The 14,033-nt window shown below is 44.2% G+C and overlaps 1 protein-coding gene across 11 annotated transcripts in view; it reads right to left on the minus strand.

Moving 5' to 3' along the window:
* Nucleotides 1–7,960: 7,960 nt before the first annotated feature.
* The window catches only part of PRR14L (proline rich 14 like), a 56,209-nt gene continuing 50,136 nt past the window's right edge, over nucleotides 7,961–14,033 (minus strand). For all 11 annotated transcript variants that reach the window (XM_077874421.1, XM_077874419.1, XM_077874417.1 and 8 more), the window contains 2 exons: nucleotides 12,958–13,029; nucleotides 7,961–12,410 (listed from right to left, as the gene is read on the minus strand). In XM_077874421.1, the coding sequence (XP_077730547.1) occupies nucleotides 12,131–12,410; nucleotides 12,958–13,029 (352 nt within the window). In that variant the 3' untranslated portion in view covers nucleotides 7,961–12,130. The remainder of the gene's footprint in view (nucleotides 12,411–12,957; nucleotides 13,030–14,033) is intronic.

The raw sequence follows: 14,033 nt of genomic DNA on the forward strand, positions 1-14,033 counted from the left end.
ACCCTTTCTTTGATGAAGTTTTTAAAAATATCACTCTGGCTGCTGTGTAGAGTTGGATTGAGGGGAGCAAAAGTGGCTGTGGGTAGATCACTTTTGTTCAAGTCTTTCATCTTAATGAGGTCATATGACTTTCTAAGGTTTATGGGGTCAATAAGTTAAATGGCTGAGCTATTACACCCAGATTGTCCAACAATTTTTCAGGATGACTTTTTATGAATTCTATGCTTTCCAAAGAATACTGGGACAATGTGGGTTCTGAAGGGTAACAGATAGAACTCTGTTGCTGGTAACTGAATCCAGAGCTAAGGTGGAGGGCATGTGAGGAATGCCAAAGGCATTTAACTCCATTCAGTAAACACAAGTTTTGTTACATAGTTGCGGGAGCTTTAACATCTGAATGATTTGCAGAATGCAGTGGGAGGAAGAAATTCCAAGGGTCCTGGCTGAGATTTTCATTTTTGTGACTTTGAAGCTGGGGCCAAAAACACTGGCAAAAACTTGTTTGGCAAATCAGATTTTTTGATGTTCATAAGATTACTTCTCAGGTAGAGCAAGTTTTTGGCTATTTCTGTTCATAACTGTTATCAATTTTGTTTTCTTACATTCTGTGGTAGGTTGAATTATTACCCATTTATCCCAGTTCTTCATACCTCCCTGTATTACATTCATACTCTTTCCCTTGTGGTTTTGTGATTCTTCCCACTATGGGTGGAATATTTCCCCCTGCTCTGATGATCTTGAGGTTGATCATCTGACTTGCTTTGGTCATTGGAGCATGGAATGATGAGAAGAGCAGAGGCCTTAAATGTGCTTGTATGGTTTGGCTTGGTTCTTTTGCTCTGGGGAGCTATTGGTGCAAGAAGTGTGAGAGACACTTGGACCAGATTAGTACCCAAACTACAGCCAAGCCCAGCTGACCTGAAGTCCGAAGCAGGGCCACTGAACTGAGCCCACTCTAGATCAGCCAAGCCACAGGTGACCTATATAGATCCACAAGGATAGTAAATGCTCACTGTTGTTCTCCACTGAATTTAGGGTGGTTTGTTATGCAGCAGTATTGCAAGAATAGCTCACTAATACAACTAGGAATGCTCATCTAATTTAGATTTCATACATAGAATGTATTCTATTAAACTTTATATATTATTTTTATGATTTTTCTTTCCAAAGGAGTTCTTTCAAAATGTATAACTTGACCTTCCTCATTTTTTATTTCAGTCTAAATCTTGCTAAAAATCTTATTAACAATCCAAAATGGGCAGTTCTTTTTTTTTTTTTTTAAGATTTTATTTATTTATTCACGAGAATACACAGAGAGGAGAGAGAGAGAGAGGCAGAGACACAGGCAGAGGGAGAAGCAGGCTTCATGCAGGGAGCCTGACGTGGGACTTGATTCCATGTCTCCAGGATCACGCCCTGAGCTGTAGGCGACGCTAAACCGCTGAGCCACCGGGGCTGCCCTGGCCAGTTCTTTATAGGAAAGTTTCTTTTGAGTTTTGGAGTTGACAGATGTATCACTTATTTTATCATACCCACCTGGAGCATCACAGAGAAATGGAGCAATTTGCTTAATGAGGATGTAGTCTCTTATTTTGAAAGTTCCTTTTCTTCCAAGGCCAAGAAGAGATATCAAAACTTTGACATCTTTGTTCTAATGATGTGCATATGTTCATACTCTTTAATTGGAAAGTCCTTTTCCAAAAGAACCCAGTTTGGCATTGCCTTCCTGAAGCAGAGGTCTCAGATCATTCCAGCTCTCCTCCAGTAGACTGCACCATCTCTCTGAATCACTACTGGTGTAGAAATTCTCCAATTATGCTTCCATGATGGTCTACTCTACAACAATGGAAAGCAATGACCTGGGACACCTGGGTGGCTCAGCAGTTGAGCGTCTGCCTTTGGCTCAGGGTGTGATCCCGGGCCTGAGGACTGAGTCCCACATAGGGCTCCCTGCGAGGAGCCTGCTTCTCCCTCTGCCTGTGTCTTTGCCTCTCTCCCTGTGTCTCTCACGAATAAATAAATAAAATTTTTTTTTAAAAAAAGAAAGCAATGACCCATATCTATGTATATCAAGCTGAGTAGGTCTCAAAAATAAAATGTCAGTTGAAAATGACCTAGATGCTAAATGATGCATACTCAATATATGATCGGTGCACATATATTGAAAAACAAAAATACAGGGAGGCCTGGGTGGCTCAGTTGGTTTAGCATTGAACTCAGCTCAAGTCTTGGTCTCAGGATTGTGAGTTTGGGCCCTGTGGAGGCCGAGAAAAATTAAGGTCATTCCACCTCAAGTTTAGCATTAGCACAAGTACAGCCATCTTAGGTCCCTGGGAATAAGAGCTGAACTTTACAGGAAAAACTGCGAATTCCTAGGCAGGGAATCCCATATTGGAAAGCTCAGAATGCCCTCGGCAGAGAATCCCGTATCAGATCTTAAGAAACTCCCTCACCCTTTCCCCCATATTGGAATGGAAAAAATTCCTCCATCCCTTCTGAAGATCCCCTAGACCAGCCCATATAAAACCCAGCTGTAACCCACTTCGGGGTCCAAGTCCCTGCTCTGCTGTATGGAGTATACGTGGACCCAAGCTCGAGCTTGTAAATAAACCCTCACATACTTGCATCGGTGTTGGCTCCTTGATGGTTTCTCGGATTCGCAATCTTGGGCACAACAGGCCCCACACTGGGCTCCATGCTAGGTGTGGAGCCTACTTTAAAACAAAAAACAAAACAAAAAAAAACAAAATACACATCCTTTCAATCTGCAGATGCTGGCAAGCAGGCATCATTCAAGTCTCTCCTCCTCCAGTGTGTCTGTTAGCCTCCAAAGATTCTGAACAGTTGCAAAGCTCTTCATGGGATCTTTAGAACAACTGATGAGTCTGAGGAGCCATTCTGAGCAATGGGGAATGATCACGGACTGTGTGGTAATGAGAGATCCAAGAGTGTTTGGAGATGAGGTGCTTCAGGGGCGAGTGGATTGGAGAGTTACGGGACCAAAAAGAAGATTCTCAAAAACCTGGTTCCCACTTACCTGTGAAAAAGATCTTGCATGAGTGGTTCAGTGGTTGAGCAGCTGCCTTCAGTTCAGGGTGTGATCCGGGGATCCCAGAATCAAGTTCCACATCAGGCTCCCTGCAGAGAGCCTGCTTCTTTCTCTGCCTATGTCTCTGCCTCTCTCTGTGTGTCTCTCATGAATAAATAAATAAAATCTTAAAAATAAACTTTTGTTGGTGGCATTAAAGTAAGATGCTGAAGAACATCACTTAGATTATTTTGAACAATATGGGAAAATTGAAGTCATTGAAATCATGGCTGACTGAGGCAGGAAGATAGGCTTGCTCTTGTGACCTTTGATGACTATGACTGCCTAGCCAAACTATCATTCAGAAATATCATGTTACGAATGGCCACAATTGTGAAGTGAGGAAAGCCCTATCTAAGCAAGAAATGGCTACTGCTTTGTCCAACCAGAGAAGTTGAAGTGATTCCAGAAATTTTGGTGGTGGTCATGGAAGTGGTTTTGATGGGAGTGACAACTTTTTTTTAAGATTTTTTTTTTAAGATTTTATTTATTATTCATGAGAGACACACAGAGTGAGAGAGAGAGAGGGGGGAGAGAGAGAGAGAGAAAGAGGAGAAAGAGAGAGAGAGAGAGAGGCAGAGGGAGAAGCAGGCTCCATGCAGGGAGCCCGATGCAGGACTTGATCCCAGGACCCTAGGATCACACCCCAAGCCAAAGGCAGGTGCCAAACTGCTGAGCCACCCAGGGATCCCCATGGAGTGAGTGGAATAGTGGTTGAGGGGACTTTGGTGGCAGCCATGGTGGTGGTTGCATATGGTGGCAGTGGGGATGGCTATAATGGATTTGGTAATGATGGAAGCCACTTAGGAGATGGCAGAAGCGGTAATGATTTTGGCCATTACAACCAATCGATCTTCAAATTGTGGACCCAGGGACACCTGGGTGGCTCAAAGGTTGAGCATCTACCTTTGACTCAGGTCGTGATCCCGGGGTCCTGGGATCGGGTCCCACGTCGGGCTCCCTGCATGGAGCCTGCTTCTCTCCCTCTATGTCTCTGCCTCTCTCTCTCTGTCTCTCTCATGAATAAATAAAGTCTAGGGATCCCTGAGTGGTGCAGCGGTTTGGCGCCTGCCTTTGGCCCAGGGCGTGATCCTGGAGACCCGGGATCGAATCCCACATCGGGCTCCCGGTGCATGGAGCCTGCTTCTCCGTCTCTCTGCCTGTGTCTCTGCCTCTCTCTCTCTCTAACTATCATAAATAAATAAAAATTTAAAAATAAATAAATAAATAAATAAATAAAGTCTAAAAAAAATAAATAGTGACTGAGCACCTGTGTGCCAGGAATATTGCAAGGAGCTGGGGATAGCAAATGAGACCTCACTCTCCTAAAGCTCTCTCTCCTAAAGGTCCCCCCAGGGACAGAGGGACCCTGGGGAGTAAGCAGGCAGTTCAGAGGGGGCGCAAGTGTATGGGCTGAGGAAGCATCTAAGAGGGTGCCTACCAGGGCAGTGGTAGGGGCACAGTGGGAAGGGTCTGGGAAAAGCCCCCAGACATCTGAAGAAGTAGAGGCATTCCAATGAAGGGGTGGGAGAAAGAATATTTCCAGCCAAGGTCACAGCTTTAATGCAAAAGTTTCAAGGCAAGAGGCAGCTTGGAGGATCTGGGAAACTAAAAAGAAATTCAGGGTGGTGGTGTTTCAGAGGGAAATGAGGCTGGAGAGGAAGCTGTGGGCAGAAATGTTGGGTTTGGTAACACAGTCTCATGGTCAGGAGTAGACTTGGGCTTTAAGCCTGGTTCCTTATCTACAAAATGGGGATTAAAATTATCTACTTTGAAAAAAAAAAAAAAAAGATCTACTTTGGAATGCCTTGGTGGCTCAGTCTGTTGGGTGTCTGCCTTTGGCTTAAGTCATGATCCTGAGGTCCTGGGATTGAGTTCTGCATCAGGCTCCCTGCTCAGTGGGGATCCTTAATGAAGATCCCTCTGCCCCCTGCTTGTGCTCTCTTAAATAAATAAATCTTAAAAAAAATAAATAAATAAAACGATCTACTTCAAGATGCTATGAGAATTCAAGGAGGTAATATGCCCAAAATGCTGGGGCCTTGGGCAGGGCTCAGTGAATGTTAGTTACTATCTTTATTTGGGGGTAAGGAGAAAGCCATGGAGGGATTTTTAAGAGGTGGTTCTGACAAGTGCGAAATTGTGTTTTACAAAGACCTCTCTTAGGCAGGCAGCAGTAGGGGAAGGCAGTCCAACTCATCAACTGCTGCAATGCTTTGGGATATTTGCCTCTGTGCGTGCACTATTTCAGGGACCATTTCACCATCTTCAAGAGTCTGAGATTAAAAACGCAAAAGGGAGAAAAGTTCCCCAGAAATTGCTATGCATGGGAGTCTCTGTCTTCCAGCACCCCACACTTAAGTCCTTGGGCCAGAGATGCAGGCTCCAGGTTGGGGTGTATGTACCACCCCCCAGGTATGTGACTCCACCGCCTGCCGCCTCGGTTCTGGGTAATTCCTCAACCGACCCTTCCCACCTGTGAGCTACAGCCAATCAGAAGAGGTCAGCTGTGGGTGTGACTTTCAGCCAGAGCTGGGTGGAGCAGGGGCCTGAGAAGAGACTAGTTCTTCCTCCTGTGGCTGGGCAGCTGCTGGCCACATCCTTTGAAGAGTAATTGAAAAGAGAGTATCAGGGCCTTCACATATTCAGTCAGGGAATTTAAGAGGACTTCACCAGGTCTGTGCAGCAACAAGTTCTGTGAAAACAGCCATTTGTTCACCTGTGTTTACACAGCTCCTATCAAACATATGAGGCACTGTTTTAGGTGCTTCAGGAGCCAGGAGAGCCCAGAGGGAATAAAAGTCCTTGACCTCAAGGACCTTACATTACAGTGATGAAAATGTACAAAGTGGTAGTAAGTGCTGTAAAATATAAAGTATCACAAGGGTGATGTAGAATGGGAGGGCATACCCCATTAGGAAAGGTGATCTGGGGAAGCAAAGATCTAAGAGAACATGTGGAAATGTGGGACAACATTCTGGGGACTGGAGGCAGCAAATCAAGTGAATGTATCATAAGGTGGGAGCATGCGTGGTCTGTCCTAGGAACTGCAAAGGGCTTGTAAGTTTTTATTTAGATTGCTTCTAACTCCTCAGTGAAAAGGGAGAAGACATTGAAAGTTTGAGGTGTTATAACTCACCTATGACCTTGGAAGTTACTTAAAAATTAGGAATTTTCTAGAACACTTCTCAAGCAAAGTCCCAGAGGAACTGCAGAGATGAGGTCCCATCACTGCAAGAGGGCAGGACGCCACAGAGGATTCTTAAAGCTGCGTGGACCAGTCCTCTTATTCTCAGGAGGCCCTATCAACCCAAGATTCTAATGGGAGATGCTAAAGAAAGAACACTTAATAGATGATTAGCTTCTCCCTTCTAAACAAAGAAAATGTGTAGGAGAGTAGCTTCCCAAGTAGCTGTGAAACCTAACAGAAGCACAGCTGTGAGGCAGACTGCTCTCCAAATGTAAAAGACTACATGGGCGGAATTCTGTGTCGTAGAAACCCAAGAATTGGAAAAAGCCAAGAAGGGACACTGGGCATGGCTTTTCCTTTGGACAGAGGAAGAACACCCTCAGAAATCATGCTTCTTTCTGGGACAAGTCATTGTGGTGTTAGCCATGTTTTCAGTCATTCATTAGTTGCCAGTGGCTAAAGAGAGAGCTGAGAATGGACTCACAGCCTAACCTCACGCATAGCTAGGATGTGATACAAGGCAAGATCTCTTTTTTACAGTTAATGTACTTATTTATATTCTCTCCCTTGTAGTCTCATTAACAAGTCAAACTCTTATTCCAAATAGGTTAATAATTGAAACATACTTTTTTTAAAAGATTTTATTTTTTTCATGAGACACACACACACAGAGAGAGAGAGAGAGAGAGAGAGAAGGCAGAGACACAGGCAGAGGGAGAAGCAGGCTCCACACAGGGAGCCCGATATGGGACTTGATCCCAGGACTCCAGGATCATGCCCTGAGCCAAAGGCAGGCGCTAAACCACTGAGCCACCCAGGGACCCCCTGAAACATACTTTGACTTGAATTTATAACTGCTTTCTTCCTCCTCTGCCAAATGAGAAAGCTAATGGGCACTATTTAAAAATCACACCTCAAATACTTGCTCAGGTACCCTACCCCACTTAAGTGGGTATGACTCAGATCTGAATGAATCTCAGTGTTCTCAAATACCAAATTCTCTCACATGAGATGATTTGCTACCACTGAGTAAATTTTATTTAAGATTTATTTATTTTAGGGAGAAAGAGAGCGAGTGCGAGGAGGAAGGGGCAGAGGCAGAGGGAAGCAGACTCCCTGCTGAGCATGGAGCCCCACACACGGTTTGATCCCACAACCCCAAGATCATGACCTGAGCCAAAACCAAGAGTCGGACACTCTACCAACTGTGTCACCCAGGCATCCCCACTGCGTAAAATTTTAAAGGTTCACTGCAGGCTCAGAAGGTCACCCAGAGGTGGAATCTTATGCATGTTCTGAGCACAGGACAGTCTTCAGAAAATGGTGAAACCTCACAACATTATAGGTAAAATTTTAACTTATTACCAAGCCACTAGAATAATGGGGGTGCTTGGCTGGCTCAGCCTGTGACTCTTGATCTTGGGGTTTTAAATTCAAGCCCTGTCTTGGGTGTAGAAATTACTTAAAAATCTTTTTTAAAAACATTTTTATTTATTAATTTTGAGAGAGAGCAAGTGAGCAGAGAGGCAGAGGGAGAGAGAGAATCTCACGTTGAGCACAGAGCTCCATGTGGGGCTCAATCTCACAACCCTGAGATCACAACCTGAGCTGAAATGAAGAGTCACACTTAACTGGCTGAGCCACCCAGGTGCCCCCCCTTTTAAGAATAACAGTCTTGAGAATTATTTGAAAGATTTTCAAAAAAAATTTATTTTCATAAATTAACACACAGAACAGTGGGAATTTTAGAGTCACAAACTACCAAACAGAAAAGGAACTGCAGGGGCATCATGTATGCCAATGTTACCAAAAATGTACAAATTTCACTGAACTATTGACCATGATAATATATAAACACTTCAGGCAGCTATTTACTGGCCCAGACCAGCCCAAGGAGATGCTGAGGCCTCTCACCAAGAATTCAAATCCAATTCAGCACCAGGGAGGGGCTCATGAAGACACACAAAGAACAAGCATCAAATCTGAGAATATGCTCTGCTAGATGGTGGGCTATATGGGGACCCTCACTTTATAATCAAATTGGCATCTGCTGCTCAATTTGTGGTTAGATGATAATATAAAACTTTGATTTTTGTAAAAGTAAGCCTTCCTCTGCAGCCAGCTTTTTACATTAGAAGTGCAGTTGTGGTCAGGAGCCCTTCCCTCGCATGAACCTGGGAAGGCTACTCCATACCTCTGGCCAATTTAGACTTTGGATACAGCCACCCACAATGTGGTATTTAAGAGGTCCTTTCCATGATACCAGGGGAAAAGCTTCCAGAAAAAACAAAACAAAACAAAACAAAACAAGGGAATTAAAGAAAGCACCAACTGCATACTTCTCCCTCAGGTGATGGGAGAAAAGCATCATTGACTAAAGTTGGTCTTTCGCGGATCTTAATGTACATGGTATTAGGAGATGGAATCCCACCCTGGGGATGAAGCACTGGCTGTGCGTTCCATTAGGCTGCACCAAAGCCCTGGCTCTGCTGCCCCCGTTCTGCACACTCCACACTGCTCTGGGTCTGGTGGGCAGGGAGTGAGCCCTGGGGGGGAAGGATCATGCCCAGATGGTAGGATCTGGAATTTACCTCAGGCTGGCTCTGGTGCCCACGCAAAAGACCCTTTCAGGCAAAACTGTGACAAAGTGTCATGATTTTCACAGCTCTTAAAGGAGCACTGAGTTTTGGGATTCACAGCATAAGTTTCTAAGCTCTTCAGGCTCCAAGTAAGGCAAACGCTACATGTCTTTCCACTGTACCTCCCTCAGCTGTAGCTCTTAGAGTAAGGTCAGTAAGAAAAAGTGGACATAATCTGCTTTAGGGGGTTGAGGTACATTTAAACTAATGGAAAAATGAAACTGGAAAGGTGACCAAAAGAGGAGAGATGGGGAAAGGGGGTGGAGAGCAGATGAAGGGCAAATGTAGCTACAAACTGAAATATGAAAAAACCCCACAAACCCATAGTTAAAGTTTCAGTGAAAAGCTGATGGGCAGAACCCTGATTGGACCTGAGATTTCTCCTCTCTTTCCCATAGTAAAAACACTATACCTCTGGAGTTGTGTCACAGCTGAGTAAATCATAGTTAATTTTAACTTCCCACCGCTTGGGGTGGGAAGTCCTCATACTCAGAAATTGTACCAGCCCCCAACCCAGAAGTAGACCTCCTGTAGCTCTGGGCAGGTGGTGTGCCAGCAGCCGACTAACACCTCCCATAGTGGGTAGCTTCCACAGGCTCCGAGGACCACAGATAGCGTTGCAGCTGGCCAGGCCAATGAAGAAAATGGATGCTAAGACAGGTGTGGCTGAGCGCGACTAGAACTTGAGGTTTCGACTTCAGGTAAGCAATTTCAAGTTTGCAGTGGGGGCCCCTTCTTAACTTTGGAGCAGGGGAAGGCCCCTAGTCAGAGGGCAGGGCAAGAATTTCAAGGAGAGGGAGGGCTGCCTCAGAGCTACTTCTCTCTGAGTGCCAGGACCAGGAAAGAGGCCCAGGCCTCTACTTCCTCCATCCCTCCAATGTTCCAAATCACTGCTCCTGGTTCTTGCAAGTGCCATGCCTATAAAGGGCAAACTTGAAATTGTATCTCTATAACAGTGGTGATGCCAAAGTTGTGCCCACTCAACTTCAGTATGCTGGATGACATGGCTGCCACATTGTTGACTTGTCTACACTGGCAACGGAGCTGGCAAGTAGGGCTCTGTTGATTTGGTTGGGAGTTTGCAAGCTGTTCAGCAGCACTCCCTAAAAACGTGTCGGAGGGTGCAATGGATTATTAATCCCACTTCCTTAGGCAAAAAGACAGAGAGAAGCATTTAGTGTCTGAGGACCCTGTCCCAGGAAGGGAGAGGTACTGAGGTGAAACACAGGTCGTGTCTATACAGTCTGGGCAAAGCGGATGTAGAACGACGGAATCTGGTTCACATCATTCGGAGCCAGTACAGAAATGTGGCTCTCTTCTAATGCTATTTGGCCATGGCCTTAGAAGCCTCCGTGGGTCACCAGGTGTGTACTTCACTTACTAAATGCTATGTCTGAGGCAGTGGGCCTAGAAGACAGATGTGGCACTTTTTTTTTCCTTGCTCATGTCAGTTCTTCTGCTCCAGTGCGGCATAGACTGTCAACCTGCAAAGGAAAGGCACATAGAAACCCCCCGCCCCCACCCCATCTCCCCACCCACTCACAAATGGGGAGACAAAGGAACCCTAAGAGACACACTCTAGGACGGCACCACTCACTCTTCTCTAACAAACTGGCTTTGAAAATATCTCTGGAGTTCTGACAGTCCCCATGGGTGGATGCTTCCCAGCAGCAGCTCCTAGGAGAATGGGAAGAGGTGACCAGTGTCCTGAGGCTGGACGTAGCATCCCACTCACCAGCCAAGGAATGTTAATTCTCTGAATTTTTGTTTTGAAAGCAAGAGAGAAAGAAAGCTAAAACACAAGGGAAGGAGCTGGAGGGAAGCAGGGCAAGGGCACACAGGAGTTAAGTGGAAAAGGAATGACACATCTGGGTCTGGCTGACCCACACAGCATCCCTCTGCCCAGACTCCCACAGGCCCAGATGAAGGAACTCCGCTAACTCTGGCACTCTACAAAATTTCCAGTAGGTTTGACATAGGAGCCCCAAATATGATGGTGTCCTCAGAGAGGGCTGGCTGTGGAACTTCACGATCCCACTGCAAGGCTGCATTACTGGGTCTGAGCCACATCCTGTCTCACTCCTCACTCTTGAAGCAAGTTGCTCTGACAGCTGCAAACACTCTGGGTTGACCTTTATCACCGCCTGAGCTGTGGTACCCAACACTGTTATACTACCACTTCAGATAAAACCCTTTAAGACCACACCCAACATTCATATTTTTTAGATGATTGGGAGGAAAATCTGCTCTTACTTCCATTATTAAAATAAACATATCTATTTAGTGAGCAAGAATGAGAACCCAGATGAAAAAATACTCCCTCTAATGAGTTACACCAGAAGGTGAAGATGGAGAAGGGGCGCTTGAAACACATGATGGGAAAATGTCTCTTCATCGTCCCATACCATGCACTGATATACTGGGTCAAATGCCTGTCATATATTCAGAAGACATCTATTGTCTTTCTCCTTAATGTCTTAAAAAATTTTCTTTTGAAATCACATTTAAAGGCTCCAAACATGCAGCAATAAAAAATTAAAAAAAAAATAAAAGGAAATAAAACAAATGAAAATAACACCACAACATTAAAAAGTGCAACTTACTTCAAATGGGGCCTGGACGGGCTCCTCTGGCACTAGTGACCCACAGTCACAAAGGGGAGAAAATGATGGGAAAAAGCCACACACACACACACACACACGCACGCACACGCACACAGTTCTGGACAGACGGACTCAAAGGATTAGGAAACAACAGCTCATCTTTCCTCAACTACTGAAATGAGCCAGTGAGACCACACAAGACAGGACTCCAGGTCCCCCTCCCTAGGCCACGTCTCTAAATAATCTTGGTCTAGCACCACCGTAAACAACGCAGAACGTTCACACAGACGTGCAAATGCTGTGAGTCCTTGGAATCCTAGTGTTACTGAAGGTGTGCTGTGTCCTCCTCCTGTGGATGGCAAGTCGGGGGAGGAGGCCAGATGTCATTCAGGACCATTTCCAGGAGAAAGGGAGCATTCCTGAGGTTCAATACTCAGCAGTAGAAGTAGAGGACCCTCCTTCGCCATTTCCTAAAAAGGTTGCACCTTAAAATAGGTAAAAATCCATGGACTGCATTTTGAGTAGTTTGGGTGGTAGGGCAAAATTAGGCAACCTCTTCCAAGGAGCCTGGAAAATCTAAAATTGAGACCCTCCCAAACTGAATTGCTTCTCAACAATCAGATGATCGCTCCTGCTCCTCCTCTTCCTTGGCAAAAAAGGTCTCCAATTCCATTAGTTTCTGTATCAACAGAGCATCCAGCTCTCGACTCTGCAGAGCCGCCTTCTGGGCCCTGGTAAAGCTGCCTGCCACCTTGATCTTACCACGAGCTCTCCTCTTTCGTGGGACTGTAAAATCCTGAAATTCTAGAACTCGTTTTCTCTTCTGTTGACTGATTGAGATTAGCGTACCATTTCGTTCCTTGGGTTCCTCAAAGATGGTCTCCAAACACCTGAGGGTGGAGCACAAAAAAGAATCAACACACTGACTCACATGGTCCATCTCCCGGGCCACCAACCCTTTGGGTCAACCTGAAGGGGCTAAAACAACTGACGACTACTGTTTCCTCTGGCCAGTATCTATCTTTTTAGTATGAAAAAGAAATATTTATAGATACGTAACATATGAACACAGTGAAAAACCTGCAACTGGACAAGTCTGAACTGAATTGAGACTTAAAGAATGAAATTCATCTGTATTTGGGTTTGGAATCATATCTGAAGATTGACAATTATTAGTCCTGAAGAAGACAGCAGACATATTTGCTAAAAACGTTAAGTACAAACTGAAATAAGACGTTTTCTGTACCTACCTAACTCAACACATGTTCCTGTCCCATCCTACCACCAGCCCCAGTTCAAATGCTAGGAAATAATATCAATTTGTGTTATTTCCAATAATTAAACATAAAATCCTTTCTGAAGTAAAAGTTTTGGAAGTTGACATCCATCACTTCAGAAGCCTTCCCAGCCCCTATCAGTTCCTATTTATGAACCCACCTGTTTGCAGGAGGAGACTTATAATTCTTGTTGGTATAGATTTCTTCTAAACTAAATTCCTTTTTCTTTAACCTGAAAAGAGAACAGAATAAATTCCTAATGACTTCTTTTTTTTTTTTTTTTTTTTTTTTAGATTTTATATATTTACGAGAGAGTGTAAGCACAAGCAGGGGGAGAAGCAGACTCCCTGCTGATCAGGGAGCCTGACACAGGGCTTGATCTCAGGACTCGGAGATCATGACCTGAGCCAAAGGCTGATGCTTAACCAACTGAGCCACCCAGATGGCCTTCTCCATGCTCTCTTAAGAGAGCTAAGACTGCCTTCCCAACTTGATGGGCTCGTTTCATTTTTCAGCCGTTCTGTAATGAATTTTAGATGTGTCTCTGGTACACAACACATACTGAATTTTCTTTCTAGGCTGCCAATTTTCAGCTTTATGAAATTTAGTCCATTTATACTTACTGGCAATTTATATCTATTACCATATTTTACAGCTTTTTTTAGTCCTACCTTTTCACTATTTTTCTTCTCCTTAACTGACTGCTTGCTTTCTCTCTTTTATCCTCCCCTTTAACGGCTTGGAAATCATACACTCCCCTTTTAGTGATTGGTAAGAATTTTGTAAGTATATTTAACTTGGAAACTGAAGCGCATCAATATTTTTACCCTTCTCCCAAAAACAGGTCCCTGGAACTCTGAATTCCCAATCAATATCATCTCAATTTATATGTTACTAGTGTTCTATTTTGTCTTTTTTTAAAAAAATATATTTGGTGATAGTAAATATATAATATATATTTTATATATTATATAATATATAAATGGCTTGGTGAAGAAACCAAGCCATTTGACCTGTGGCTTCCCCAGGCTAGACTTTTTTGATTACACCCACATAGTATCATTTAACTTGTTCCTCTGACTCAAACATATAGGAAATTCTATTGGTTTTTCCTACAGATTGACAATTAGGTATAGAGGCATAATCAGATTTAGGTGTTTTGATAGGAAGATTTTTAGATGATGGTGTATACTTTCATCATGAGGATACCTGTCTTCTTGTAATATTAAAAGCCAC

The sequence above is a fragment of the Canis aureus genome, chromosome 27 (assembly GCF_053574225.1).
Source record: "Canis aureus isolate CA01 chromosome 27, VMU_Caureus_v.1.0, whole genome shotgun sequence".
Lineage (NCBI taxonomy): Eukaryota > Metazoa > Chordata > Mammalia > Carnivora > Canidae > Canis > Canis aureus.